General features: G+C 34.7%; 1 protein-coding gene across 26 annotated transcripts in view; it reads right to left on the reverse strand.

Moving 5' to 3' along the window:
* Positions 1-26,748, reverse strand: part of DST (dystonin) — a 454,426-nt gene that overhangs the window by 40,405 nt on the left and 387,273 nt on the right. For all 26 annotated transcript variants that reach the window (XM_069070669.1, XM_069070676.1, XM_069070677.1 and 23 more), the window contains 14 exons: positions 25,337-25,540; positions 23,301-23,532; positions 21,676-21,902; positions 19,955-20,077; positions 19,693-19,794; positions 16,050-16,151; positions 14,151-14,324; positions 13,145-13,300; positions 7,064-7,261; positions 6,613-6,741; positions 5,076-5,246; positions 3,702-3,857; positions 3,290-3,496; positions 419-538 (listed from right to left, as the gene is read on the reverse strand). In XM_069070669.1, the coding sequence (XP_068926770.1) occupies positions 419-538; positions 3,290-3,496; positions 3,702-3,857; positions 5,076-5,246; positions 6,613-6,741; positions 7,064-7,261; positions 13,145-13,300; positions 14,151-14,324; positions 16,050-16,151; positions 19,693-19,794; positions 19,955-20,077; positions 21,676-21,902; positions 23,301-23,532; positions 25,337-25,540 (2,301 nt within the window). The remainder of the gene's footprint in view (positions 1-418; positions 539-3,289; positions 3,497-3,701; positions 3,858-5,075; positions 5,247-6,612; positions 6,742-7,063; positions 7,262-13,144; positions 13,301-14,150; positions 14,325-16,049; positions 16,152-19,692; positions 19,795-19,954; positions 20,078-21,675; positions 21,903-23,300; positions 23,533-25,336; positions 25,541-26,748) is intronic.

The raw sequence follows: 26,748 nt of genomic DNA on the forward strand, positions 1-26,748 counted from the left end.
AACCATTGCAAATTCTTTAAGCATTTTTTCTTTTGTTGTAGATAACTCCATTTTCTAACATGAAGAACCTCTGTGTGTTAGCATGCTGAAATTTCTTTCTATAACAACTAATTTCAGAGATCCTAATGAATATGATGTCTTAAAAAATATTTCTATGTGAAGGGAATATTATTGCCATTTGAACAATCTAGAAAACGGCTCCTTATTTTAGACATATGGAATTAGAAAGGACTTCAGAAGTTATTTGGTTCAGATAGCTAGTTTGAAATCTGACACCACCATATTTAATCTGACACTCGTTTACATTGAATAGTTCTTTTCTCTATTGATTTAGATAAAACATAATGAGTTGAGATTGGAAAAATGACATCACAATGCAATGAGATAGCTTCCTTTTTTTTTTCAAGATTGGACTCACTTTATGTTGTGTAAGTTGTGTCTTTATTTTATCTGGATCATTGGCAATTTCAAGCTCTGAATCCAAAGATTTCTCTGATTCTTCTAGCCATTCCATAAGTTTGCTCCAAGCTTCATGGAACTACCAAAAAACAACAACATTATTCTTATATTATATAAATCCTTATAAGATAAAAAGTGACTGAAAGAACTACATATATAGAATCTACAATCTTCCCACATAGATATATATAAATGAATACTAAAGGAGGGTTTACATTTTTGAATGATTTAAATTCAATCTAGTACATCCTCTGAAAGATAAAAAGGGTTTAATAATGACCAAGAGTCTCATGTCTCAAACACATAAATTGAACAAAAATTTGAGGAAGCTGAAAGGAGCTATAAAAATGTTTAAAGATAATAATGAGGGGGCAGCTAGGTGGCTCAGTGAATAAGGTACCGGCCCTGGTGTCAGGAGGACCCGAGTCCAAATCCGGTCTCAAACACTTGACACAAAAACTAGCCGTGTGACCTGGGGTAAGTCACTTAACCCCAATTGCCCAAACTTCCCCCCTCCAAAAAAGCAAAAAACAAATTAAAAAATGGTAGTTAAGTTCCCAGGCAGGGCAAAAAAAAAATCCTACTGCTGCTAAATATTGTAAGTTTGCAATGCAAAGAGGAGGTAGAAAAGTAAAACTGAGAAAGGAGGGAAGGAGGGAAGAGAGGAGAGAGGGAGAGAAAAATCAAAACTTTTTTAACACTAGTAATGTTAACAGAGACTAAGAACTAGACCTGTAATTTCATTGGCATTGGAAACTTCTAGGTAAGGGAACTCCCTCTACCACTGCTGGCTGGCAACTTATGGTTTTAGAGGGTTACCCAAACCACTGAGAGATTAAGTGAGTCACACAGTTACACAGGGTCACACAGGCAGAGTATGTCACAACCAGGACATAACCTCTTTCCTAGTTTTGAAATCAGTTTTCTCTGCATTATGCCATTCTAGTCAACTGAGAAATCACTTTTTATTCATGTTGACCCAGGCATTTAGGTAAAACCAGATTCAACTACAAGAGGGGCACATTCTGTAGATCCTGAAGAGGAATTCCTGCTTTTTCAAGGACTTTATTGGTTAACAATGCCGATTCTTTTTTTTTTTGGTCTAATTTTACTCAAAACTTGACTTTGTTTAATACCCTTTAGAGTATTAAAAAAAAATCTCAAGACATTTTCCTCTTATTATATGATAACAGTTTGCTAGCAGTATTGGAGGTTCTTGTTCAGTTGAGTCATGTCTGACTTTTTGCTTTGCTATGGGCCATACTGTCCATGAGGTTTTCTTGGCAAAGATAATAGAATGGTTGGCCATTCCCTTCTCCAATTAGCAGCATTACCCATATCATCATGACTTAAGTACTTCTTTAGGACACAACTAGAACAGAGAGGGGGAGGCTTTTTGGTTTGTTGTTTTTTTCTTTTTTTTTCTAATGGGTCATCTAGGCAAAAATTGAAGGGAATAGAAAAGTGAATTTAAAGAAGTGTGTGTTTGCATGTGTATGCACATACAGATAGACAGCTATTGTTCACATATATAATCAACTAAGATAATAAATGCTGTATATTTATGGGAGGGGGTAGAGAAACCTGGCCTTGGGAAAGATCTCAATCAGGGACTTCCCTATGCTTACCAAGAGACAGTACCTTTAACCTAGGACAGCTTGGCTAAAAGGAATTTGTAATGTTATGTAACTAGTTCTATCTGAGAGACATTTGAATGCAAGTAATCATACATAACTCACAAAATGCCTACCATAAAAAATGTTGTGTTTTGCACCAAATTTTACCCTTTATATTTGTTGGGGTAGAGATGTCCTGGTTTAAGGCATCCCTTCTTTTGTATTATAAAGTGCCACGCATAGGCCAACATAGTCTACTCGCATGACTCTAGGACTGGAGGAGAGTACTCAAAGGATCCATACAGACATATAAGAAATGACTGACTAGGGCACATGAAGCACCACAGGGGCAACTGTACAATTCAATCTCCATAATAGGGAATGCCGTTGGAAAGAATAAGTTATTTGCCCCAGCCAGCCAAGGTTGCTATCTTCGTATCAGAAGAAAGAAACTAGCTATTTTCTCTTATAAAAAGAAAAAAAGTATAGATTGGGAAAAGATAAGATGAAAATCCCTTGACTTTTTTTTAAAACCCCAAAGGGTATATATGATGTTATCCCAGCCTTTTAATCAGAAAAATCTAACTAAACATAAAGCTTTAGTTGAAAATATTAGAATAGTTTATCAAGTGGTTGTGAGATAGTACTGCATTATAATGCTAAAGGAGAAATATAGATCTAGTAAATATAGATAACACTTCCAATAAAATTCAGAGAGAAGAGGAAAAGTCTTAAGAAAGTAAATCATTAAATATATTGAATAGTCCTCCAAGGACTTTGTCTTGAAGAATACACATTCACCTCTTTACAGAATTTCATCTTTATGACTTGAAAAAAAAGATAGCAACACAAAAAAAACTATATATGTTAAGTAGGTCGTGAGCAGAGATTAAGGGAAAAAAAACTTAACAACCAAAAAAATAAAACTTTGTTTTGTCCTTAGAGATGATAATAATAGTCCCTGTGGATATAGACTATAATCATTCTTTTTTAGACAATTCCATATGACTAAAAGCCAATATAAGGGCAGGAAGTAAAGATGTCAGTACTTAGGGTGCTGTCTTTTAACTAAAGAAATAACTTCCTGGGCTCACAGCAATGATTTGTTATCTCTATTTCAACCTGCAATAAAATATTTAATAACACAATGATTTTTTAACTGTTAGGTATGAGTTATTGCTAAGTTTACAGCTTCACACAAGCTACTGAAGTACCTGCTTCGCTCTCTTCCGTGCATCATCAAGAGCTCGTCCTCTTTCCACTAATCGTTGGACAACTTTTTCCCATCGACTCTGTACACTAATCAAGAGATTTTTAATAATAACGACATCTTGTTTTTGGCTAAAATATTTCAGGTGGGTTCCATTTTTGTCCAGCTCTATGATCTGATCACGATGAGAATTTACTTCATTGGCAAAGACCTTTCCAGAGAAAAGCATTATATGTAAATTATTATATGTAATTACAAAAAATTACAAAAGCTACAAAATAATCACACTATACACTTTAGGAAGACTGAAACCTATAATGCAAGGGAAAAAACCCTTAAAATATAGGTTTCTAACAATGAAACCTCCCAGTATCTTGAAAAGGAAAAATGAAAATCCTGTCTGATTTACTACATACCTTGTGTTCATCAATTTGAAACAAGACAGTGTCTAAGATAAGACTTGGCCGAGAAGCTATATTTAGTGTTTGTTCAGCCTGGGTAAGCCAGTTGATGAAATCCTGAAGAGAATTGTGGAACTCCATAGCCAAATTAAGGGCATCCTCTAGTTTAGCCTGAAGGAAAAAAAAAAGGATTATTTAGTAACTGATGGTATTTCAGAGGTTCTTTTCTCAGTTTGCCCACTCTTTGGCAGTCTTCCTCTGCCTCCCTACATTATTAGTGAATGATTTGCATTCATTCTTTTTTAAATGAAATAAGATCACAGTGAAAATATTAGAAAACATTTGAGAATTGTATTGAAGGCCATTGTGTTTCAGAATGATATATCCTGCTATTTGGCAAGTGGATTATTAAAATAGCACATTTATAGTCATATTGTCAATATGAAGTGCCCAAAATAGGATAAATTTTTTAAAAATTCAACATATCTGGTAATTTAAATGGCAGCTCATATCTAGTATCTTACTGTTCTAATATTTTTCATATATTAAAGCAGCACCATCAACAGTTCTCATTCACTACAGCAGTTTCAAACTATAACCAAAAGAGAAAAAAAGTATTTGTAATTTAACATGAACTTTATATCTCCTTACTTATATCTCTTTACTTGCTACTTTTTGGTGCTTAACTTTTATGTGCATTATTCAATATTTTCTTAAATCCCTCTACAATTATGACTAAATACAAATCCTACAAAAACGTTGTTTAGCATTGGCCTTACCATTACTACTTCTAGTTCACTGGGTCTTACCATTTGCCCTGCTGGTACACCTGCTCAATGACAGGGCATTACCATCTGAGCAGCATTTCTGATGCACCCCAAAGAGTCCTTGGTCTTGCTATCAGTCCAGATGTTGCTCTCTTAGGGGCCACTAATCCTTTCCATTTTCCCTGCAAGTGAACTCTTATTTATATGTTGCCTTCCATATTAGAATATCAGTTCCTTGACAGACAGGACTGTCAAACTTTCCTATTTGTATCTCTGGGATTTAGTACAATGCTTATACACTGTAAGTGCTTAATAAATGCTTTTTCATTTATTCATTCAAAAAGGCTCATAATTCTATAATTAAAAGTAGTTGACAACACATAAATATAATTACAAATGTTATTGTTCCATTTTTATTGATTATTTTTTATGTGTGGAGATAGAATTTTATTCCATTAATTTAACCCTTTTTAGAACTCATAAGGTTAATTTTTTTCTAATATGTTCATAAATATAAAATGTTAAAAATTCTCAGGCTCCCAAGATTTATCTACAAATAAATGATATCTAGGAAAGACAACTGATAAAAAGCATTATCTTTTGTTTTAACCAATACACATACTTTTCTTTCACTGAGTTTAGCTTCTATAGATTCCCATTTTTCTTTCAAGTTATTTATATCTTGGTCAACATTTGTATCTGCAGATTCTGGGCATCTTGCAAGCATCTGCTGGCCCTTTTGCATGAGGCACTTATATGTTTCTTCTTTAACTTCAAAGGCAGCACAGAGTTCCTAAATTAAGATATCAAAAAACAGTATTGTAAAGAAGTAAATTCAAGAGTTCTATTTTCCCCCAAGTCATCAATCCAGAGTTCTGAATTCATAATCTCTATAAGCATAGTTCATATCCAGATGTGTACCCTTCCATAACTCCTTAAGAAGAGAAAATCTCAAGCACAATTTAATAGGTAAGATAGTCTAAGTCCTTAATTTCCATTTGTGAGATTTATGTTTTTATTTGGTATTAGAAAATAAGCCTAAGTAGTCACTTATAAATCAGATTTGCTTGTATGTTTGTTTTTAACTTGACCTGAGGTTTCACTAACATGGGAAGACTCTTGATACAGACACTCCACTAATGTAAAACGTTTCCTTGCACTTGAAAATAATTAGAAAAAGCAAATCTTTCCAACAAATAAATAGTTGGGACCTACAAGGAAGATAAAATGACTCTGTGAACTTCAAACCAAGAATCACAGATTTACTTCTAGAAGGGACTCAGTTATCAAATGAGGTCCATAAAGGTTAAATGACTTGCCTATAAGTAATAAGTAGCCAAGCCAAGCTTTGAACCCAATCATCTGGCACCAGATCCAGTGCTTTTCCCATACCACCAACCTGTCTTCTTATAAAGGTGTATGACGAAAATGTCACTGAATCTAAGATGATGAAATCAACATTTTACAAAAACAACAACAATTAAGGCAATCCATTGACAAGGGATGTGTCATAATTTTCCTCATAATACTGAAACATGGAAGGATATAGTGCACAGGTGCCATGCTCTATATTTATGATTAAGCAAAAACCCCTCTTGATGGTCTTTCATGTGAAGCTAAGGATAAAACCCAAAGGCCATTATAAAAAAAACCCAGATGATTTTTTTTCTTTTATCATTGAATTAGGAATATGTTTTCCAAGAAACTATGACAATTACTTGATATCAGTGAATGAGTGCCAAAAGGGCAATATGGCCATTCCTCTGCACTGTTTTATTTCTCACCTAAGTGATATAATATGGTATTAGTCATATAATGGTAGCATTGTTTATATAAATTTTTAATCCTTTATGGGTGAAAATTGGACTAAGATCTATAAAATTCAATTTCCTACTTGCTAAAAGTCACATTAATTGATGAACCATCATTTTACATACATGGAAACACTATCCTTTCACAAGTACATCTGTGTTAACCTTCAGGCATAAAATTAGTTAATTGCATATTTCCACAAATTGAATAACTGTTTCTGCTATAAGTTTTTTAACATTTTATAAAATTTATGCATTGTAAACAGTTTCCAATCACTAGAAGTGCTTACAAAAATTAATCTCCTAATCCCAGGCTAACTAGAGAGCTTTTCAAAATGATACACTTACCATATGGGTATTTAGCTGTTCCCGGGCTGTTTCTGGTAATCCTCCAACAGGTTTTGATGCCAACAAGTGACGTTCAGTGTCAGTCAGCCACTGATGTAAATCTTCAACTTCTCCATGGAACCCTTGTGCCTAAATTCAAACAAGCTTTAGGTTTGGGAGGTGAAAATTCTCTAATGAAAATAAAAGACAATTCTTAAGCAATCTCAGCCCCCTAAATCTATCTCTGCTATTAGAAATGTCAGAGCCTCACAAATTTTTCCTTCATTAATCATATCTGGGAAAGGCAAAACAGAGTCCTGGGACAAGAACTATGTTCCCAATCAATGCTCAGTCCTGCAGGCCAAAGCAAGAGATTTCTGATAAAGAGGAGTCTAAAAACAATTTTAACTACCCCATGCTATTTTGGTTTTGAATACTCTGCTGAAGTCTCTGAGTTTCTTTTCCCACTCACCTGGTGCAAAGCACTATCCAGCTGTTTTTTCCTTTGTTGTGTTTTTTCCAATACATTTTGCCAGCGTTGATTTAAAACCTCCAGCTTGGTCTGGAGATTACTTGCTTCTTCTCCTGCACTTGATTCAATTAGGTCATTTCCTGCTTTCTTAACAGCTTCCACTGTAGACTGATGAGCTAACACATCATTTTGGAGCACCTTCAAATATTAAAATGATACCAAGGTGCCAGTTACACTCCTTACCATTTTTTAAATTTAATTCCAAAAGTGGCATATACAAAAACCAAAGTTTACATAGTTAATAGCAATAAAAAAATTACTAGACTGGGTTCATCTTTAAGACTACAATGAGTTGCCATGCATATACCTATATGTGTGTGTATGTGTATGTGTCTGTGTGTGTCTGTATAAACACAGACACACGTTTGATAACATCATCCACAAAAATTATCTGGTGAAAATTTTTTTCCAACTTGATAAGTATCACACATACCTAATGAAAGTATGCAGAACAGGCTTGAATATTACTTCTTCTACATTAGATTCACCAGTTTATTTGCTAAAAATTATGATAATAATAATAATAACTAACATTTATGTAACTTACTATGTGCCAGGTACTGTGACAAATGCTTTACAATTATTATATAACTTGTTCCTCACAACAACATTTTGAGGTAGGTGCTATTAATTGGACCCATATTGACATTCAAATCAACCCAGTAGAGCTCAAGAACACAAAATTAAAATTTTGTTTTAGTATCATATATTTCTATATGATCACACAGTTACTATAATTCCAGGATGATGCTGCAATTCCTATGTTCACAAAGCAATCCTATAATTTTGAATTAGCATTCTTTGAAAGCTACCAATAAGCTCATCCTCCAATGCCTTGCATTGTGCAGGTAGCTCTAAGTTCTTCCAATACTCTGCCAATGAAACACAAGCTATGGCAGGTCTTGTCAAGCTAGAAAACCTTCATGTACAGACCCAGTAATGGACCATTCATTTTCTGAGTATTGATTTGGTTAAGATTATGGAGACCCAATTAGGTCATGAAGTATGCCAACCATGATGATTCATGAAGACTGTCTAACCTGAGGCATGGAGGGGTTGCAATTTGTATTAGTATTTTTTTTTTCTTTTGGAGACAATTAGGTTTATGTGATTTGTCCAGGGTCACATAGCTAGTAAGTGTCTGAGGCTGGATTTGAACTCTAGTCCCCAGGGATGTGCTATCTAGCTGCCATGTCCCTTCTAAAATATGGCATCTCCCAGGCCAGAGTGCAGAATAACCATAATATCCCCTGTTCTGGAAACTATAGCACACTGCTGACACATATTAAGCTTGTATTAAAAGGCTTAGATCTTTTTCATAGGAACTTTCTAACTACACCACAACTATTCTGTACTTTTGAAGGTAATTTTTTAAAGCCATACCGAACTTTACTTTTATCCCTATTACATTTATCTTATATGAGAACCATCATTCAAACTCTTTAAAATTCTGGCTCGGTCAATAGTTCTAGACCATATAAAATGACTACACGGTACAAAAAACAGGAGAGTATACCTGCCAAAACAGACACAGAAACTATACAAATATAAGCATGATACACCTTTTATATAAAGTTAAATCTAAATAAGTAATATTTATTGTGTATCGATAGGTAAAGCTAATGTAATTTAAAAATTATAAATTTACCTAACTAATCTATCTATATCATGTCACTCAATTAAATTACTAAAAATTATCTTACTGAGTCAGAAAAAAAAATAACAACAGGATTTACTTGGAAGAGCAAAAGGTCAGGAACTTCAAGGAAACCAGGGAGAAAATATGTGAAGGAACTAGATTCAGTAGCATCAGGCCTTGAACCGTATTATTAAGATGAGAGCAGAGTTGAAGTATAAAATGAATAATTTGATTATTTTAAATGAAAATTTTCCCGTGTAAATACAACCTATGTAGCCAACAAAAGAGGGGAAAACTCTCATAGACAATTTCCCAGATAGAAAATAATTAGGTAAAAATATTGTTGTGGCATATAGGAAATGCTGAGCTGGTAGATTTAGAAAAATGTGGGAAGATCTGGACTTATGATGGAAGATTTATACGGAAAAACAGATGACAAGTAGAAATAAGCATAATACGGTTTTATGTATATGTTTTGGAGTATATATGTATATGTATATGTGTGTATTTTATGGATATCTCTATATATGTGTACACACACATATATATACACATATAGTGCTTAATTGCAGCCTTCTGGGGGGAGAAAAAATAAAGTAAAAAGTGCACAGCAGAGGGAAAAAGAAAACATACAAAGAAGCAAAGATGGACAACTTTGAAAACAATGTGTAATATTATATAGGTTTTCTTGAAATGGAAATTAATTGCTTTATATTGAATTCTCTCATATATTTTGCTGTATATGTGACAATGTTTCTTTTCTTATTTTATATTTAAGTTTAAAATAAATTCAAATATAATGAAAATATCTGACCCAAAAGCCAATCAACTTAATTAAACACTTCTAACATGTGAGATGCCTGAAGAAACAGAGAAAGGCAAAAAAATATATATTCTTTTCCTCAAGGAGCTCACATTCTAAGGGGGAAGACAAAGAAGATATAGAGTATATGGAAATTAATCTTAAAGAAAAAGTTATTAGCTGTCGAGGACTTCAGCTGAGCCTTGAAGTAAGCCAGGGAAGCTAAGAGGGAAAGGTCACTACAGAGAAGATTTCACATACAGGAGACAACCCTTGCAAAGACATATAGACAAGAAAATGGGAGTGTTGCACTTGAGGAACAGCATGTGGACCAGGGTAGCTGGATTATAATGGGTGTGGAAAGGAGATTAAAGTGTAGAAAGACCAAAATAGCAGAAAGAGATCCTTTTGTGATGAGTAAACAGATGACTATATTTGATCCTGCAAGTAACAGGGAGACACAGTGGTTTATTGAGTAGGAGGGTGACACATTCTGATCTGCTTTTTAGGAAAATCACTTTGGCAGTTAAGTGGGAGATGGATTTCAGTAAAGAGACACTTGAAATGGGGAGACCAATTTGAAGGTTATCATAATAGTCCAGGAAGATGTGATGAGGAGACTGTACCATGATGGTGGCCATATGAAAGAAACAAAGAAAGCATGTACAAGAAATGTTATAAAAATAAAAATGACAATAATGATGACAGATTGGCTTTTTGGAGACAGCCTGAGTGACGGAGAGGATAACAGTGATCTTAATAGTCAATCTGGTAAGAGTAGAGAACTCTGTGTTAAAATAATGTATTACATGTTTTGGACATACTTAGTTTGAGGTCCCTGTGGAACATCTACTTTGAGATGTCAAAAAGAAAGGACAAGAGCACAGAACTGTACATATACATCTGGGAATCACCTGTAGAGATGAGAGTTGAATGCATGGAAGTCAGTTAATGAGCTCACCAAGCAAGATGACACAGAGAAGAGAAGAAGTGTCAAAACAAAGCCTTGGAGAAGCACCCAAGGTGAGTGGCAGTAACTTGGATAATGCATCAACAAAGGGGACTAGTGGAGTGGTCAGACAGAATGAGAACCAAGAGGAAACAGTCACAAAAAAAACAGAGAAGAAAGGGTATCCAGGAACAGGTGGATCAACACTGAAGAATGCTGCAGAGAAGTCAAGCAGGAGCATTGAGGAAAAGGCCATTAGAAAGCATTGCTAACTTTAGAGAGGAAAATTTCAGTTGAATAACATGAAAGCTAGACTTCAGAAGAGAGGAAGTGAAGCACCTAGTGTAGATGTTTTTCTCACAAAATTTAGTGATGAAAACGAGGAGAGATATCAGACAACAGCAGGGATGGTCAAACCAAGTGAGGAAAGATATGTCTGTAGGCAGCAGGAAGGAAGGAAGTTGATAGGGAAATAACAGACATAAGAGAAAAAGAAGAGGGGATAGAGGGAAAAGGGGAAGGGAGACAAAGAGAGGCAAATTGAAGGCAATCTATGAGGAAGATGGAAGTAGATGGGATATGTATGTATTAATAAACAGCAAGGAGGAAGTAAGTAGATATGGAAATATAGACATAAGAAAAAGAGGAGAGTAGAGGGAGAGAGAGAGAAAGAGAAAGAGAGAGGATGCATACAAATATAATAGAAGGCAATCTACTGTAGAAGATGGGAGTGGATAGGATCAAAGGTTCATAGAGAGGGCTATGCAAGAAGGGCTACACCTTCATCAGAGATAGAAAGAGCATCAGCAGTTACTCCCAACTTCCTATCATCTAAAAATCTGCCACATGCTGTTTCAACCAAGTCATCCAAGTCACTAATAAAATACTGAGTAGCAAACAGCTGGGGGCAACTCTATGGAGTACCTCCCTAAAGAACACCCTCCAAAGTTAATAACACTTTTATGACTTTTTTGTGTCTGATCATCCAAAAAGTTCTTAATCCACCTAACTGTATTATTTAGGAAACATTTTTCTATCTGTTCCAAAAGCATGGATGACTTTGTCATAAAGTTCCCTGGAATCTCATTATGCCTTTTCTATAGTATGCCCCTGACTGTGTGGTTATTTTGTCAAGAAAAAAAAAAGATCCAAATGAAGTTAGTATGGCATGACAAATGAAGTTAGAATGGCTCATGATTAAACTATGCTAACTTTTAGTGATCGCTGATTTCCTTTCTAAAAATTCATCAGTCATCACCTGAATATTGTATTCTTGGACATCTCTTTAAATGATGGAAAGGAGATATGAGGTCTAATGTTTGGAACAGTCACTTTTGTTATTGTTGTTGTTCAGTCATTTCAGTCATGTCTGACTCTTTGTGACCACATTGGGGGTTTTCTTGGCAAAGATACTACAGTGGTTTGCCATTTCCTTCTCCAGGAATTTTTACAAATGAGAAAACTGAGGCAAACAGGGTTAAGTAACTTGCTCAAGGTCACACAGCTAGTTGGTGTCTGAGGCCAGTTTTGAGCTCAAGAAGATGACATTTCCTTACTCCAGGCCTGGTACTCTATCCACTGTGCCACCTAGCTGCCCCTCTACTTTTATTTGAGAGACATTAATAAGTTAGGCATTTAGAAACTTAGTATTTCCTTTACTAGGTAACCTTTATATTAAAAAAAAAACCACTAGCTGATATCCTTTCTCCTTTGTAAAAGCAATTAAAAACTAAGGACTGGTTACTATTCCCTAATAGAACAAATGATATATTTATCAAGAGGCAAGTGGAAAATATAATACCAAGTAGATGAGAAAGCAGTTTCTAACTAAGAAGGTTTCAAGAAGTAAACACAAAGTTAGTAATGTTTGTGTGCCAGGAAAGGCTACTGTGACTTTTGGCAAAAGCTAAAATATTAAACTTCCCTCTACTTTCAAAAGAGATCATGATAATAGTACCCCACATTCACAGAACTAGTGTTGGTAATGACTAATAAAAAGATCCTTCTCTGTTTATGTCAAACAATACACATTCAGAGAAGGAATAGAGAGGAAAGTTTTAAGTGAAGAGCATTAGCCTTCCAGGATCATTTGGAACTAGGACAGCATCTGTCCATACAGGCATTTTCTGATGTATGTATCAAATAGTCTAAAAGTGCTGGAAGCTAAATAAATATTCATAACCCTAATCCCTAATCAACAGAGAGAAAAGTTGCTCTATTGAACAGCCAAGTTCATTTTCCCAAAGGATAGAATTCAAGACACTTACAAAAGAATCAGCACTTCATCCAAGTATGAAAATCTAAGAGACTAATAGATATCAGAAATCATCTAAGGCTAAGGAACCTTTTTTCCTACTGACACTGATCCACAGGGAGGAAAAAGCAATCAAGAGCTACTTCATTTTCTTGACTTTTTTGGCATCAATATAAACCTTCCACTCATCCTCCGTGTTTAAAGAAAAATAAATAGACAACTCATATAAATGTAATAAATATCCATGTGTGTATTTTCATATGGCAGTGTTCCTTTCTTTATTTTAACATTAACTTGTGTTGAAATCAACATAATTATATGATACTTCTAAATAATCATTACTACAAATGCACTGGTCATTTAAAGCATTAACTTACATGATGTTTGGCAAGTTCAATTTCAATGGCTTTGGGATCTCCACCAACTGGTTTCTGTTCATTTAGCAAATCCTCAGTATGTGTCAGCCATGTCATTAACTCATCCAGAGCATGCTGGAACTGTCCCAGAGCTAAAAGAGCACCCTCAAGTTTATGCTTTAGGGAAAAAGAAAAAAATGCAAAGATGAAATCTTTATGACTGATTTACATTACAAAACAATTATACCTAATGAGTATTTGTGTAACACTGTGCCAACCGATTAGCAAATATTATCTCATTTGATCCTAACAACCCTGGAAGGTAACTTGCTATGCTCATTTTACAGTTGAAGAAATTGTGGCAAACAGAGGTTAAATGGCTTAACCTGGGTCTAATAGCTAGTAGGTGTTTGAGGCTCGATTTGAACTCAGCCTTCTTAACTCTAGGCATAGCACTCAAGCCATTTCACCACCTAGTTGCCTCTGATACTTGTTTCTATAATAGAAGACAATGTACTAGATATAGGTAAATCTGTGGAGGCATCCTGAACACAAATAAATATTTTATATATTAAATTTAAATTTCTGAATACCATTCCTCTTAGCTGAAAATAGTTATTACTTAGGTACTTAAGAGTTTAGATGAAACAAGAATAGTAGAGAGTCATAATCATGTCAACATCAAGCATGAATAATTTCAATATTTAAATGCCTTAAAAATATTTAGGCAGTTAGAAAATTAAAATCTAGTAGCCTTCTATACTGAGATTTGTGACATTATCAATGTGGATATTCCCATTAATGAAGCAAATAACAATCCATACTGTTTAACTAGCATCCAGATTCTCCTTTAATATGTCCCAATGGAATTGAGTATGCTGGGAGCAGGGGTGGAAGCAGAGGTGGGGAAAGCTCCCTCTAGACAAAGCATGTCCAATGTCCCTTAGTCGAAACATAATAAAAACCTGTTATAACCAGAGAAAACATTCCCAGCTTGGGAAACACACACACAGTGCCTTTTATTTACCTGTCTATGGATGATACGCTCATCTAAACTGCCCCAAATCAATTTGAGTTCCATCAAGGGATCTTGGACAGTGTGCTTATCACTTTCTTCGGTTACTTTCTTCAGTAAAAGGTCTGCTTGATGGTTTAGTCTTTCCATTTCTATTTGCTGTTGATAGGCCTCTGATTTAAATTGCTATTACAAAAACAATATAGAAACAAACATATAAAAATAACAACTTGATTGTACCCTGTGTGCCAAGTTAGGTTTTAAAAAGCAAAGAATAACAAAATGAACTGCTCCTCCAGGTCAAATATTCTTTGTGCATCTGTGCTCTTTTTAATCTCTTTTGTAACAGGCAGTAAGGAGAAACATTCTGAGACTCATGAAAAATCTTACAAATTGAAAGGATCTGGTAGCTTTTTTGCCTTTATCCTGTTTTTTTTTTTATAATGGCAGGATTGCTATTTTTATTCCCTATTTCAACATCTCAATGTTGTTCTTTATTGAGTGAGTATATTTCTAGACTCTATATAATTTTCTACTAGGTCCAATTACACATATTACACATACACATAAAATTATACACATAAAAATTTTTTTAAGACTATGATGTGACATTAGAGATGCTGCAGACAAGAAATTGAGATATCCTGAGCATGTGAAGCTAATGCAAGATTTCCTCTGGGAAAGTGGAATTTTGCCCAGATTAACTTCTAGCATTAGAGAAATGAAACTGGTTTTTATTGATATTTTCATGTGCCTTTTGGAGATATGGTATCTTCAATTAAATTTATTCATATACTTTTCTGTATCAGGAATGGTATATTATAATTTCATTTCACTGAGCTCTCTGTTCAGGAAAACATCACAGTGCTCTTGGTAGTGACATGTTCCCAATTTTAAGTTTTTGCAGCCACCAGGCTAACAAAATGTTGGCTGTGTAAAGGAAATAATTCCTCAATAATTTATTCTATTGTCCTGTTAGTCGGAAAAATTTAGGGAAAAGAGCAACTGCAATAAATCAATGGATGACTAGCTCTAACTATAAAATTAAAATCATCCGCAAAAGTGATTTCTTTGCATCCATTTAACTGTTCCTGAAAAATCATGCATTCAGCATATCACTACGTGAAGCATTGATAATATCTGAATTTAAACAATTTCACTTGAAATGGAACCAGAAAATCCAAATTTTACATTCATATTGAAATCCTTTTGTGGCACATTTCCATGCTAAAATATGCATGTTTTAAAGATTATCACTGAAATCTTTTGAACTTCATTGAAAATTGTGTGCTGCATATATGGGAGGACAAAAGATCAAGAGAGTTGTCCTTCTTTTAAAACTAAGCTGCAATAAAGAGCACCTGAAAAACTTTAGCTGAAATTGCCCAATCACCCTCTCAAATGGACATTTAGAGTCACTGAGGCAATAGGCTAGGAAGAATGACCATGGCAGTTTGGAGTGGGGAGAGGTGGTATTATTATTACATCACAAGGACTATTTTAGAACCCTGCCTTCCCAAAACCAACTATTAACAGAACAACTGACTGGAATTTGTTTTACAGAAATCCAGGGTACAAGCAGGGGCATGCCAGTAAATGTTTTAACAATTTGAGAGGGGAGGAGAATTCACACATTTGCACAAACACTTTTAAACTTAATCTGAATTATTAACATTTTCTCCACTGCCTTTCCCCTTCACCTTTCTCCACCTCCATAAATCTAAACAATGAACAAAACAATAAATCAAATTCATTTGTAGCATTTATCAATATCTAAGGTATAATGCTCACAATGATATTTTAACAATTGGCTCTCATAAGCCAGCTTGAATTTGCACCAGCATACCCCTGGTACATATAGTTTTCAAATGCAAAGCATCCTTTGCTAAAGTATGTAGACCTAAGTCATACCTTGAGTTCATCAATTTGTTGCTTCACAGTTTCCAGATCAGTTCCAATGGGTGACATTGAAGCCAATTTACCACCAGCAATATCTACCCAGTCAAATATTGCCTGAAAAATACATTGCACATTTATTATTATTGGTACACATGAAACTGCTACAACATTAATTATTAAGAAGTTTAATTATAGGTCTATCAAGACTAATACTAAATGAGGAAAATTCTTTATAAATTATAAAACTCTATAAAAGTTTGTTTTTATTTAAAAATTTTTAAATCAAAATCATTAAGAATACTAATATATTTAAATGACTATGACTATAAATTGAAATGGATGAAATCAGCAATTCTGCATCCATATCACATATCGTTTTAATTGGAAGTTTGTTACTAAACAGGTCCCCAGAATCTGATGAAGAGCTTCTTTTAAAATGTAAATTTTTAGAGAAGCTTTTACAAGTTCAACAGGAAAAAAGAAGAAAGATGTAAATGCTATATATCACACTCATCTGCTCCAAGAGCAATCTGTTGAAATATGTTTAAAGTCCAATTTTTAAACTCAACAGATAGCTGAATAAGGCATTTTTCAAATGATTCAGTCATAGGCAAGAGTTTTACTGATGAGTTCAAATAACACTGAGAAAAAACATGCTCTGTCACAGTTAAAACCTACATTTATCTGGGTTAATGTCAAAATCTAGCACATATGAACAATGAGCCTTAAAAACGTTTGAACTGCAACAAATAGCACTCAAAATCTTTTGGTTTTTTTTCTTTTTCTTTCTCACTCATATAAACATTGAATAAAATGATGAACTCATGTGCTATTATGAGTGGTGAATTAGGAATAAAAGAACACTGCACTTTTAACAAAGTTGGCAACAACATACATTAGTCACTTATTCTCTATTGGCTTCTACCCATATGCCTAAAAAGATGCACAAAAAAGTGGAAAAACCACTTCACCCAAGGTCACCCAGATGTTCAATCTGAAAAAAAAAGAAAAGAATACCTCTTCTTGGCCTCTAACCTATCCAGCTATGATGCCATCTTTCTCCTTTCCTTTATTACTAAATGTCTTGGAAAAATTTGTTAATATCCAATGTCATTTCTTCCTATCTCAATCCTTTGAAATTTGACTTATGACCCTGCCACACGAATGAAATTGCTTTCTCAAAGATCACCAATGATTCTCTAAGCATCAAATCTAATTCCTTTTTTAAGTTGCCATCCTCCTTGACATTTCTGCAGTTTGTTACGTTGCTGACCCCACACCACAATCTTTTGGTTTCCTTTCCACCTCTCAAACTGCCCCTTTTCTGCCTCTCAAAACTTCTTCCCAACTCCTTTAAATTAGTGCCTTAAATGATATTTCTATACAGATGGGTTCCAAATTTACATCTTTTTCATCTGAGATCAAGATCTTCGTGGCCAACTGCTTATGGGATATGTCTACCTTGACATACCTTTGGCATGTTAAACTCAATATGCTTAAAACCAAGCCTGTTATATATTCCTTAGCTCACTATTCCTGTTATTATTATAAATGATGATGATGATGATTTACTGTCTTTCATGTTCATCTTTTCTTCTATCCTCTCCCTCACAATTCAATTATCATTTATTGGGTCTTGTTAAACTCCATTTCTGTAACATCTTTTTTAATCACCCTCCACCTCTTTATTCATACTGCAACCACCAAAGCACATGGTTCTGATTACTACCATTTTCATTTGTTGTTCAGTCATTTCAATTGTGTCCAATTCTTTGTGACCCCATTTGGGGATTTCTTGGCAAAGATACTAGAGTGGTTCTCCAGCTCACTTTGCATATGAGGAAACAGAGTTAAGTGACTTGCCCAGGGTCACACAGCTAATGTCTGAGGTAGATCTGAGCTCATGAAGATGAGTCTTCTTGATTCCAAGCCCAGTGCCATCTAGCTACCCACCATTCTCATACTTACCAGAATTCTTGAAATCTCTTCCTAATATTTTTTTTTGCCTCTCCACTCTTCTAGCTACAATCTATCTTTCATAATGCTGATAGTAAAAACTTTCCTCAGACATAGATTTGCTCATTTCACTTCTAAATCCAAAAATCTTCACTGACTCTCTGTTTGGCACTCTAGGCCTTTTAATAGCCTGGAACCACCCTACTTCATTATACTCCATGTACTTTATGCTCCAGCCAAACTGCCCTCTAATGACATTATCCTTTGATCGTATTAGGCCTGATATCTCCTCCAAGGCCTAGAACAAAACTATACACAAAAAATCATTTAAGGAATTTATTTTATCATGTTGTTTTATTACACTGTGTTATTATACGTACTCTTTCCCAGTTCCTGTTGTATCCAGTTATATACAAAAAAGAAATATATAGTCTCTGACAATTAAATAACTAGCACTAAGCCAGAGTTAACTAATCAGGACATTCATGGAATTTTATTTCTCATATTTTTTTTTTCTTCCTGCAGTTGCTTTATCTCAAAATAATTCTTGCAAAAACAAACTTGAAAAGTTCAAAGCAGATAGAGAAGTGATTGTTCTCATCTGTGCTTTTAAAACAATAGCTACCTGATGATATCAACACATCCAAAAAGGATTTTATAGCCATATGGCAAGATGGATGGGGAACTGAATTATTGATGAATTGTCAAGAAACTGCATGAAGTAAGGGATAGTAAGGTGTGGGGATGAGCCTAAAGAGAGTAGTTTAGAAATTACATGGAAAACTTTCAAAATAAGGAAGTGAATTGGAAGGAAGAAGTTACCAAAAATGGATGAGGAATCATTAAATGTGCAAGAAATAGCCAAAATATATAATTGTATATAGATCTGTAGGTCTTAGAGTGAGAAAGGCTTAGATCCAAGTCCTGTCTTTGACAACATACTGTTTATGTGATCCTTGACAAGTCACTTAACTTCTCCATGCCCCAGGCTATACTCTCTTAAGATTATGTTGCGAAACAAGTAGTAAGTGGCCTGTATTAGAGTTTCCTCACTGAGAGTTGTCTAAAAATGAGGACACTAAAAGTCCAGTTCAACAACTCTGTCCCTATAGGAAAGAGAAAACTATATTGTTGTTGTTGTTTAAAAAAAAAACTACAAGATTCTAACAAGTTTAGTTTGAAGTAACAGAAGAAAATATATTTCAATGCACAAAAAAATCACTCCTTTTGACATAAAATTTCATCATCTGTAAGTCAATTTTACATTATTTATTAGATATTTACTCATTACATTTTATTTTGCCCAAGTTAAAACAAAAAAAATCATTAGTTTCCTATTCTATTATCTGATATTAAACTATATTTTCAAATACCACACTGTAAGAAGGCATTTTTTTTAATTTTTGAAAATATCTGTCCTGTAAATAAGTTCAATTATGTATGTATAGATGTGTTTGTCATAACACCAGCTGAATTTGGTATTTGAGTAGTCAAAAAATAGCCCTTCAAAGGCAGAAACAGATGGAATAAAGTAACAGAGACAAGCACAGCAACACCTTTTCACATATACACACACAACACAACACCCACACACACAAACACACACACACACAAGGGCTACTCCAGCATGATGATTTCTAGATAAACAAATAGGATTCCCCACAGCTGAGGCTTAGCAGATGTGCTTAAATGACTTTACCTGAAGTCCATCTTGGTATTGCACAGCAGTCTGCATTGCATCATCCAGTCTGTCTACCCGGTCTTTCCAGGCTTTGTTTAGAGAATCCCAGGCTGAATTCAACTATAATATAAAAGTTGGAATGATTTTAGCCATAGTTTTGATACTTCCAGTTATCAACTATTTTATCAATTTTATCAACTATATTATAAACATGGGTGTTTTTAGCAAACATTCTAAAAATAGCCTAATGTAAGAATATAAAATATGCCAAGCATGATACCTCATCTATACTCTTGTTGACAATAGGTTTATCAGGTTCTCCACAGGCAGCTATCAGCTCAGAACCAAGGTTTACAACCATATCAAGCTCTTCTTGCAATCCATCTATTTCTTCTCTTATCACCTAGAAAGAGAAATTAAAAACCCTGAATTTTCAGGCAAGGCATTACAGAAAGATATACCAGTTTTCCATGTAGATTGAAATGAGTAAGGATTTAAATTAATATATATGAGATAAAATCAACATGAATGAATTCTGTATGTGAGGGAAACTTCATCCCACTTAAGCCTGTGCAAAGCACTGTCCCCAAGTGGAATCTGGTTGGATGGAAGTTTTTGAAAAGTTCAGGAGGACCTTGAACCCTCACAAGCATGTGCAAAAAAAAAAAAAAAGATGGCAACACTAAACATGTACCTTGGCTAGCTGGGAGCATTAACAACACATGCTTGGTAGGAAGTTGGATGTAGTCTTGGGATAGAGGGAACTTGAGAAGATTTGAACAAGATAAATGGGAGACTATAGAAGTAAATGGCATTTGTGACTGGAGTTCTGGTATCCCATTTGTACTCAGAAGATAATGAGAAAAAACATTCTCAAAGCCTGCCCAGAGTTTCAATGATCTTTCAATTACACCAATACAGGGAAGCCTGGATGCCCATGCTTGCTGCTGTTCCAATAACTCAGACTTCCTCCTTGGGCTCTTTAGTCTGACACTACACAGACGAGTCAGACAGAAATACTGTTCCAATGGTGATTTTTCACTTCCTGCTGTGAATGAATTCTACATAGCTTCTGCTAAATAAATAACAACAGGGAAGTAGCTGAGAGAAGTATGAAGTAAGAGTATTTGTTGCACGATTTTAATTCCTCATTATTTGCCTTTGATTCTGTCTTAAGGAAATATTCTGCATTACTATGTAGATGTGTATAACTGTAGTCCAAAATTCAGAATTTGGGGGCATGTGGAAAAGAGAATATAGATAGCCTTTAGATAACTGTCAGTCTGGCCATAAACATTTATTAAGTGCTTACAGTGTTCCAGACAAAGTTCTATGTGCTAGGTATAAAAAAAAGGCAAAAGAAAATCCCTGACCTTTAAGAACTAACAATATAATACATAAAAGAGAGCTGAAAAATGGGGTAGGGGTAATTATGATGTGTCTGTCTGGAGCTGCCTTTTTAAATAGAGGATCTGGTAAGAACTTCTCTCTCATCTATCTCCCACCCTTTCCAATCAGTGGGAGCAAAGGACCCAAGTCACACACAAGGGTTTTTTGAGGAGATATGTTTCACACCTGCATGAATTCAAAGGCACGTTCAAAAAATAATATAACACACAGAGACTTTTGGATTATATAGCTGAGTGGTGTTCCTTTTAAAGTTCACAATCCTATAACATATAAACTGCAGGAAATTAACAATGAGGTAAATGAAAAACAAATCTACAAAATAGTAGTTTACACTGACAGAATAGAACAAAAAGCCACCATTTTGCATATGCTACATGATCATTTTCTCATAGTAAAGTACATGATCCATTTCCGGAATTTGAAATCAATGGTGACATCAATTGCTGTGGGATCAGTATCAAATTCCAACCTGTCATAATGGTTGCAAATATTAACCAGATCAACTCATGTAAATTGTTAATGTAATTTTTTCTCAAATGAATTTAAATTCAGTCTCCCAAATTCTTCCTATTTCACACATGAATGTTTTACCTCTGCAGCTTCCTGCTGTTGTTTCACTACTGAGGGGTCAATGCCAGGTCCTTCCAGTTCCCGGATGAAATCTTGGGTATCTTTAGTTGTAACTACTAGTGACATGTGATCACACCAAAATTTTTCAGCTAGTTCCATCACATCCAGAAGCTTAGCCTCCCGTTCCTCTACCAAAGTATGTATTTCCTCCCATATGTGGATCATTTGATCAAGTTTATCCTGTACAGCTATAGAGAAAAAAAAAATTGGTCGAAGTTATAAGCTAGAAATTCATAGACTTAACTCCATAGTAATATTACTTAAGCTCACAGTGAAAGAAAAATGTAGCAAATGAAGCAGTTACTGAACTCTCTCTCTCTCTCTCTCTCTCTCTGTATATATATAAACCTTGTCAAGAACCAGGAAAACCACAAGGATCTGAATCCTAATTGGTCCAGTAGAATTCCTGGGTCACAGAGCTCATTAATTATCTAATGAACCAACAACATGTGGAATTAATGTCTCCATAGGATTACTGTTGCTTGTCCAGATCCAGGCTTCTCCTGCTGAATCCATAAGCATTTATTAAATGCCTACCAACCATGTTGCAGGAACTGAGTTAGGCACTGGGGAAGCAAAACAAACAGTCCTAGTCCTCAGGAAATTTATATTCTATCAGAATGATCAACACTAACATGTATGTATACACAAAATAAGCACATTTTTCTAATATAGGTAACAAAATTATTTTAGGGAAGAGGCATTAGTAGATTGGACAGATCAGGAAAAGCTTCATGTGGAGGTGGTACCTGAGCTGAGCTTAGAGAAAAACAAGTTATTCTAAGAGGCAGATTGAGAAATAAGTGCATTCCAGGCACAGAAGATAATGTATGCAAAGACAGAGGGAGAACAGAATGTTTTATGTGAAGGACAGCAAGGCCAGTTTGGCTAAAATGCAAGCAAGGGGAATCAGGTATGATCAGGATGAAAAGGCAGACCAGGGTCAGGTTATGGGGCAAATAAGACATCCAAGGTTATATCAGTTCAGGATGAAGCCACTATGTTTACTTGGAACTATACCAGATTTAGCCACATAGTAAGTAAAAAAAAAGTAATCTAATTAATATATCCTAATCTTTACCGTCTTAATAAAAATGTGCTGATAGTATTATATATTCCCTAAAAGGTAAAATGGTAGGTAGTTGTGGGTTTCAGGTCATCTAGATTACATTCTCTTTCTTTTGACCAAAAGTAATACTTATAAGTCAGCTAATTAGTTTTATGTGAAGGCTATAGGCCATGGAATTTGAGTTAATTTTTGCAAATGTTATATGGGCTATCAAGAAAATAAATTTTCAGACTTGGCCTTGTTAGCACCATATTTTAACCTAATGAGTTACATGATCCAGACACTGTCTTTGTAGAGAGAGATTCTTGGGATTTATTAGCCTGACTTCACAAAAATTGAATTTAAACACAGGAACTGTGTGTGCAGAAGCCCTATGTTCACTAAAACCTCTTTTTCAAGATAGTAACATATTAAGACTAGTATTTGTCATGCAAAAAGACTGTTACCCTGCTGAGTGGCCAAAGAGAAAATTGTTTGCAAAATAAGGTTGACTACAACAAATTTTACAAAGCAGTACCTTTGGCAGATATATCTTTGTCAGTACCCTCAGAACGAGCAATCATGTCCTCTCCGCGCTGTTTGAGGGTTTCATATACTGGCTGTAGTTTCTCCATATCTACGGACACATTCTTATTTTCACTGATTTGTTCTTTAATCTTCTCAACCTCTGCTGAGATTGAAGGTGGTTGTCTCAAGCGTTCCACAATGCGCTTTAGGCTTTCGAGGGTCTGATCTATTTTGTCATGGAACTTTTGGAAGAAAGAGCATGAAATAATGAAGTTGGATAAAGAGAAAATGATCAGGAAAATGTCAAATATAAAACAATTTTATTTCTTACTTCTTTTAGCTCACATAAACAGTAAGAAAGGCTCAGTCAAAATAACTTAAAAAAAAAAACCATCCTTATTTCATAGGATAATAGATCTCAAGTTGAATCCCTACAGTTGTAATTGCTTCTACAGAAATGTCCCTAGAGAATTCAAGTTACTCGTGTGTGTGTGTGTGTGTGAGTGTGTGTGTGTGTGTGTGTGTAAGAGAGAGACAGACACAGAGACAGAGAGAGTGTGTATGTGTTGCCATGGCCATCATCCAGTGAGCCAACCTACTGAAATAAGCCTCTCCATGTTTTGTTAAATTGGTCTTTAAATAGCAGGCTCAGTTTGTTGCTGGGACTTGAATTCTTTCCAGTAAGCAAAACCTGTCAGAACTTATGAATGGCTTTCAAAAACTCAGGGTTAAGTCTATGTCACTATGAGATATCAGGGGTGTATGTTTTCCTTTGCTTGGTTTATGTTCTTGAGAAGTATTAGGTCACCAGATAATTGTTTAGCTCTCTGCTTTGCATAGCTTTTGTCCCATTTTGAGAACTGCATATATAGTCTAAGGCAGTAGTATCAAATTCAAATAGAAAAGATTCCTGCAGGTCGCATATTGACTTAGAAAACCACAAATCAACACCATCTAGCGGTATTGTATTTTTATTTATTTTGTCAAACATTTCCCAGTTACACCTTAACCTGTTCCAGATAGAGTGCATCTGATACCCCTACTCTATTATCACAAGCTCTTCTACAATCAGCTAAGGAAATTGACAAGATATACAAATGATGGTTCCTGACAGGTCATTTATTTACCTGTTTACTGTAGAAATAAAATTTTGGAAGAAAGTAAATTTAGTATCTAATCTATCTACCTACAAGTTGTTTGACTACGGTATTCTACCAATAGGTTATTTTGGTATTATATAAACAAAACTATTTCATTAAACATGATTATTTTCATATGCCCAGTTTTGATATTTGTTAAAGATGCTGGAAATACCTCTAATTCTGCATTTTCTAACCTGAAAAAGGCTAAAAATTATACACTAATGTGTGTACATGATAGGAATATGATATTTTCTAACCTATTTTGGAAACTTTGTGGTTCATAAAGTACTTTTCACATTAAATATTTGGAATACTTTGTATAAATTTTGATCATAGACACTTCAGCATATCTATAAATTTCACCATTCATCAGTTTGGGTTTTCCCCCAGGGTTAAAGAAAACTTCATAAATGACTGAAGAAAAATACTGCCATTATGTCCTAATTATAAAAAACAGAATATTAAATATGTATAGATATTTTCAAATATGTCAGCTTGAAATAAGTATTTCCTATTTTACTTTTTCTATCCAACTTTCTCATATATAATTGAAACTCTTCTTTTTTATTATTTTTATTAAAATATGAGTTTTGTTCTTAAAAGTTACATGTTATTTAAATTCTCTCAGTGGTCAATATAGTACCCTACAAGTGATAGATTTTGAATAATATTTTGTTCATGATTATGGCATACTACTGAAATTAATGACTTAAAATAATTCTTTATTATGAAAGTAGGCAACATGAAGGTTGGAATAAAAGGGAAATTGCATTCCAAGGACATCAGCATTTGGAGATGATGTAATAGAATAAATTTCAATTTATACTTAATCTATATAGGAAAATGTGCTTCCATTCTCTACTGTTTGAAGGAACTCAATAACATTTCTAATGTAAATGGTTACCTGGGTAGATTGAGAAATGGCTTCATCCAGGGCCACAGCTCTCTTTTTGACATCTTCCTTAATTTGACTGTAAAGGGTGTCAGCTGCCATGTATTTCTCTTGGATTAAAAAGCCTTCTCCTGGGCTCAATTCCAGTAACTGGGGCCCAGTTTTGTTCATCTTATCTATGTGAGGCTTGTGTTCAGCAATCAACTCTCGCAGTTGCTATAACAAACCAAAGAACTTATCAGTATCTTAGGCTTACACCTCCACAATACAGCTGTCTGCACTCCCAACACATTCAACTGGCAAATCATTCTAAACAAATACTCTCCCATCAAAAGGCATGTTACAAATTATGTTTCATATAACTCCCAGCCAGGGAACGACAACCCTAACATGAAGTTTAAACAAGTCTGGTCAATGGAAAGCCCTTTTTAGAAATAAAATAAAATGCTTAGGGAAATAAGAAATATAACTTATCTACTTCATACCAAAAACATTAACAGTTTCAGCCCTTGATATTTTTAATCACTGTAAGAAAAAATGGGCTTAAAAATTTCAGGGAAGGAAGAGTAATCTTTTGTTCTTTAAGACCTTCACCTCCTCATCACAACTGGGAGCAAGGATTATGTCAATTAGTAGAATTCTATTTCTCTCATTCAGTAGGTCATTTTAATATCTTGGCATAACTCAATGAAAAGGTTATTGCTAAATTTAAGGGAAAAAAACCCACTGCATTTTCTTAAAGATCCAGTGAACTTGACCACAGTTTCTGAAAACTTAAGTACCTTACAAAAAATAACTCGACCAATGCAAAATGCTATTACTATGGATAGATATTAAAAAATAAAACTTCTAAGGCAAGAAAAAAATCCACTGGTTACCGATTTTAACCTACCTCAGGTTTTATATGGTGATACTATCAATGAATCAAGTATTTAAGTACATACTATCTGCCAGGCACAATGCAGTTAGATTTTTGAACAAATCAACAAATAACTATTAAGTGCTTACCAAAGGTCAGGCCTTGGGCTAGACTCTAGGAAGATGGAAACAATCCCTACTCACAAGGTACTAACATTCTAATAGGAGAGAAACTGAAGTACTGGGTTTTTTTTTAACTTTTTTTTTTTTTTGGAGGGGGGAAGGCAAGGCAATTGGTGTTAAGTGACTTGCCCAAGGTCACACAGCAAGTTTTTGTGTTAAGTGTCTGAGGCTAGATTTGAACTCAGGTTCTCCTGACCCTAGGGCTGGTGCTCTATTCACTGAGCCACCTAGCCGCCCCAGTATTCTGAATTCTAAAAAGTTAATTTCTCCCTAGAATCCCAATCCCCATTGCTGATATGTACCTTATTTTTTAAAATACACAAACAAAATTAATGACCTACGACATAACATAGACTGAGTTTAATTTTTCAAGAAAAACTCTC

The sequence above is a fragment of the Petaurus breviceps genome, unplaced genomic scaffold, assembly GCF_028583685.1.
Source record: "Petaurus breviceps papuanus isolate PSGF00001 unplaced genomic scaffold, PetGlider_PUasm1.0 90822, whole genome shotgun sequence".
NCBI classification, from domain to species: domain Eukaryota; kingdom Metazoa; phylum Chordata; class Mammalia; order Diprotodontia; family Petauridae; genus Petaurus; species Petaurus breviceps.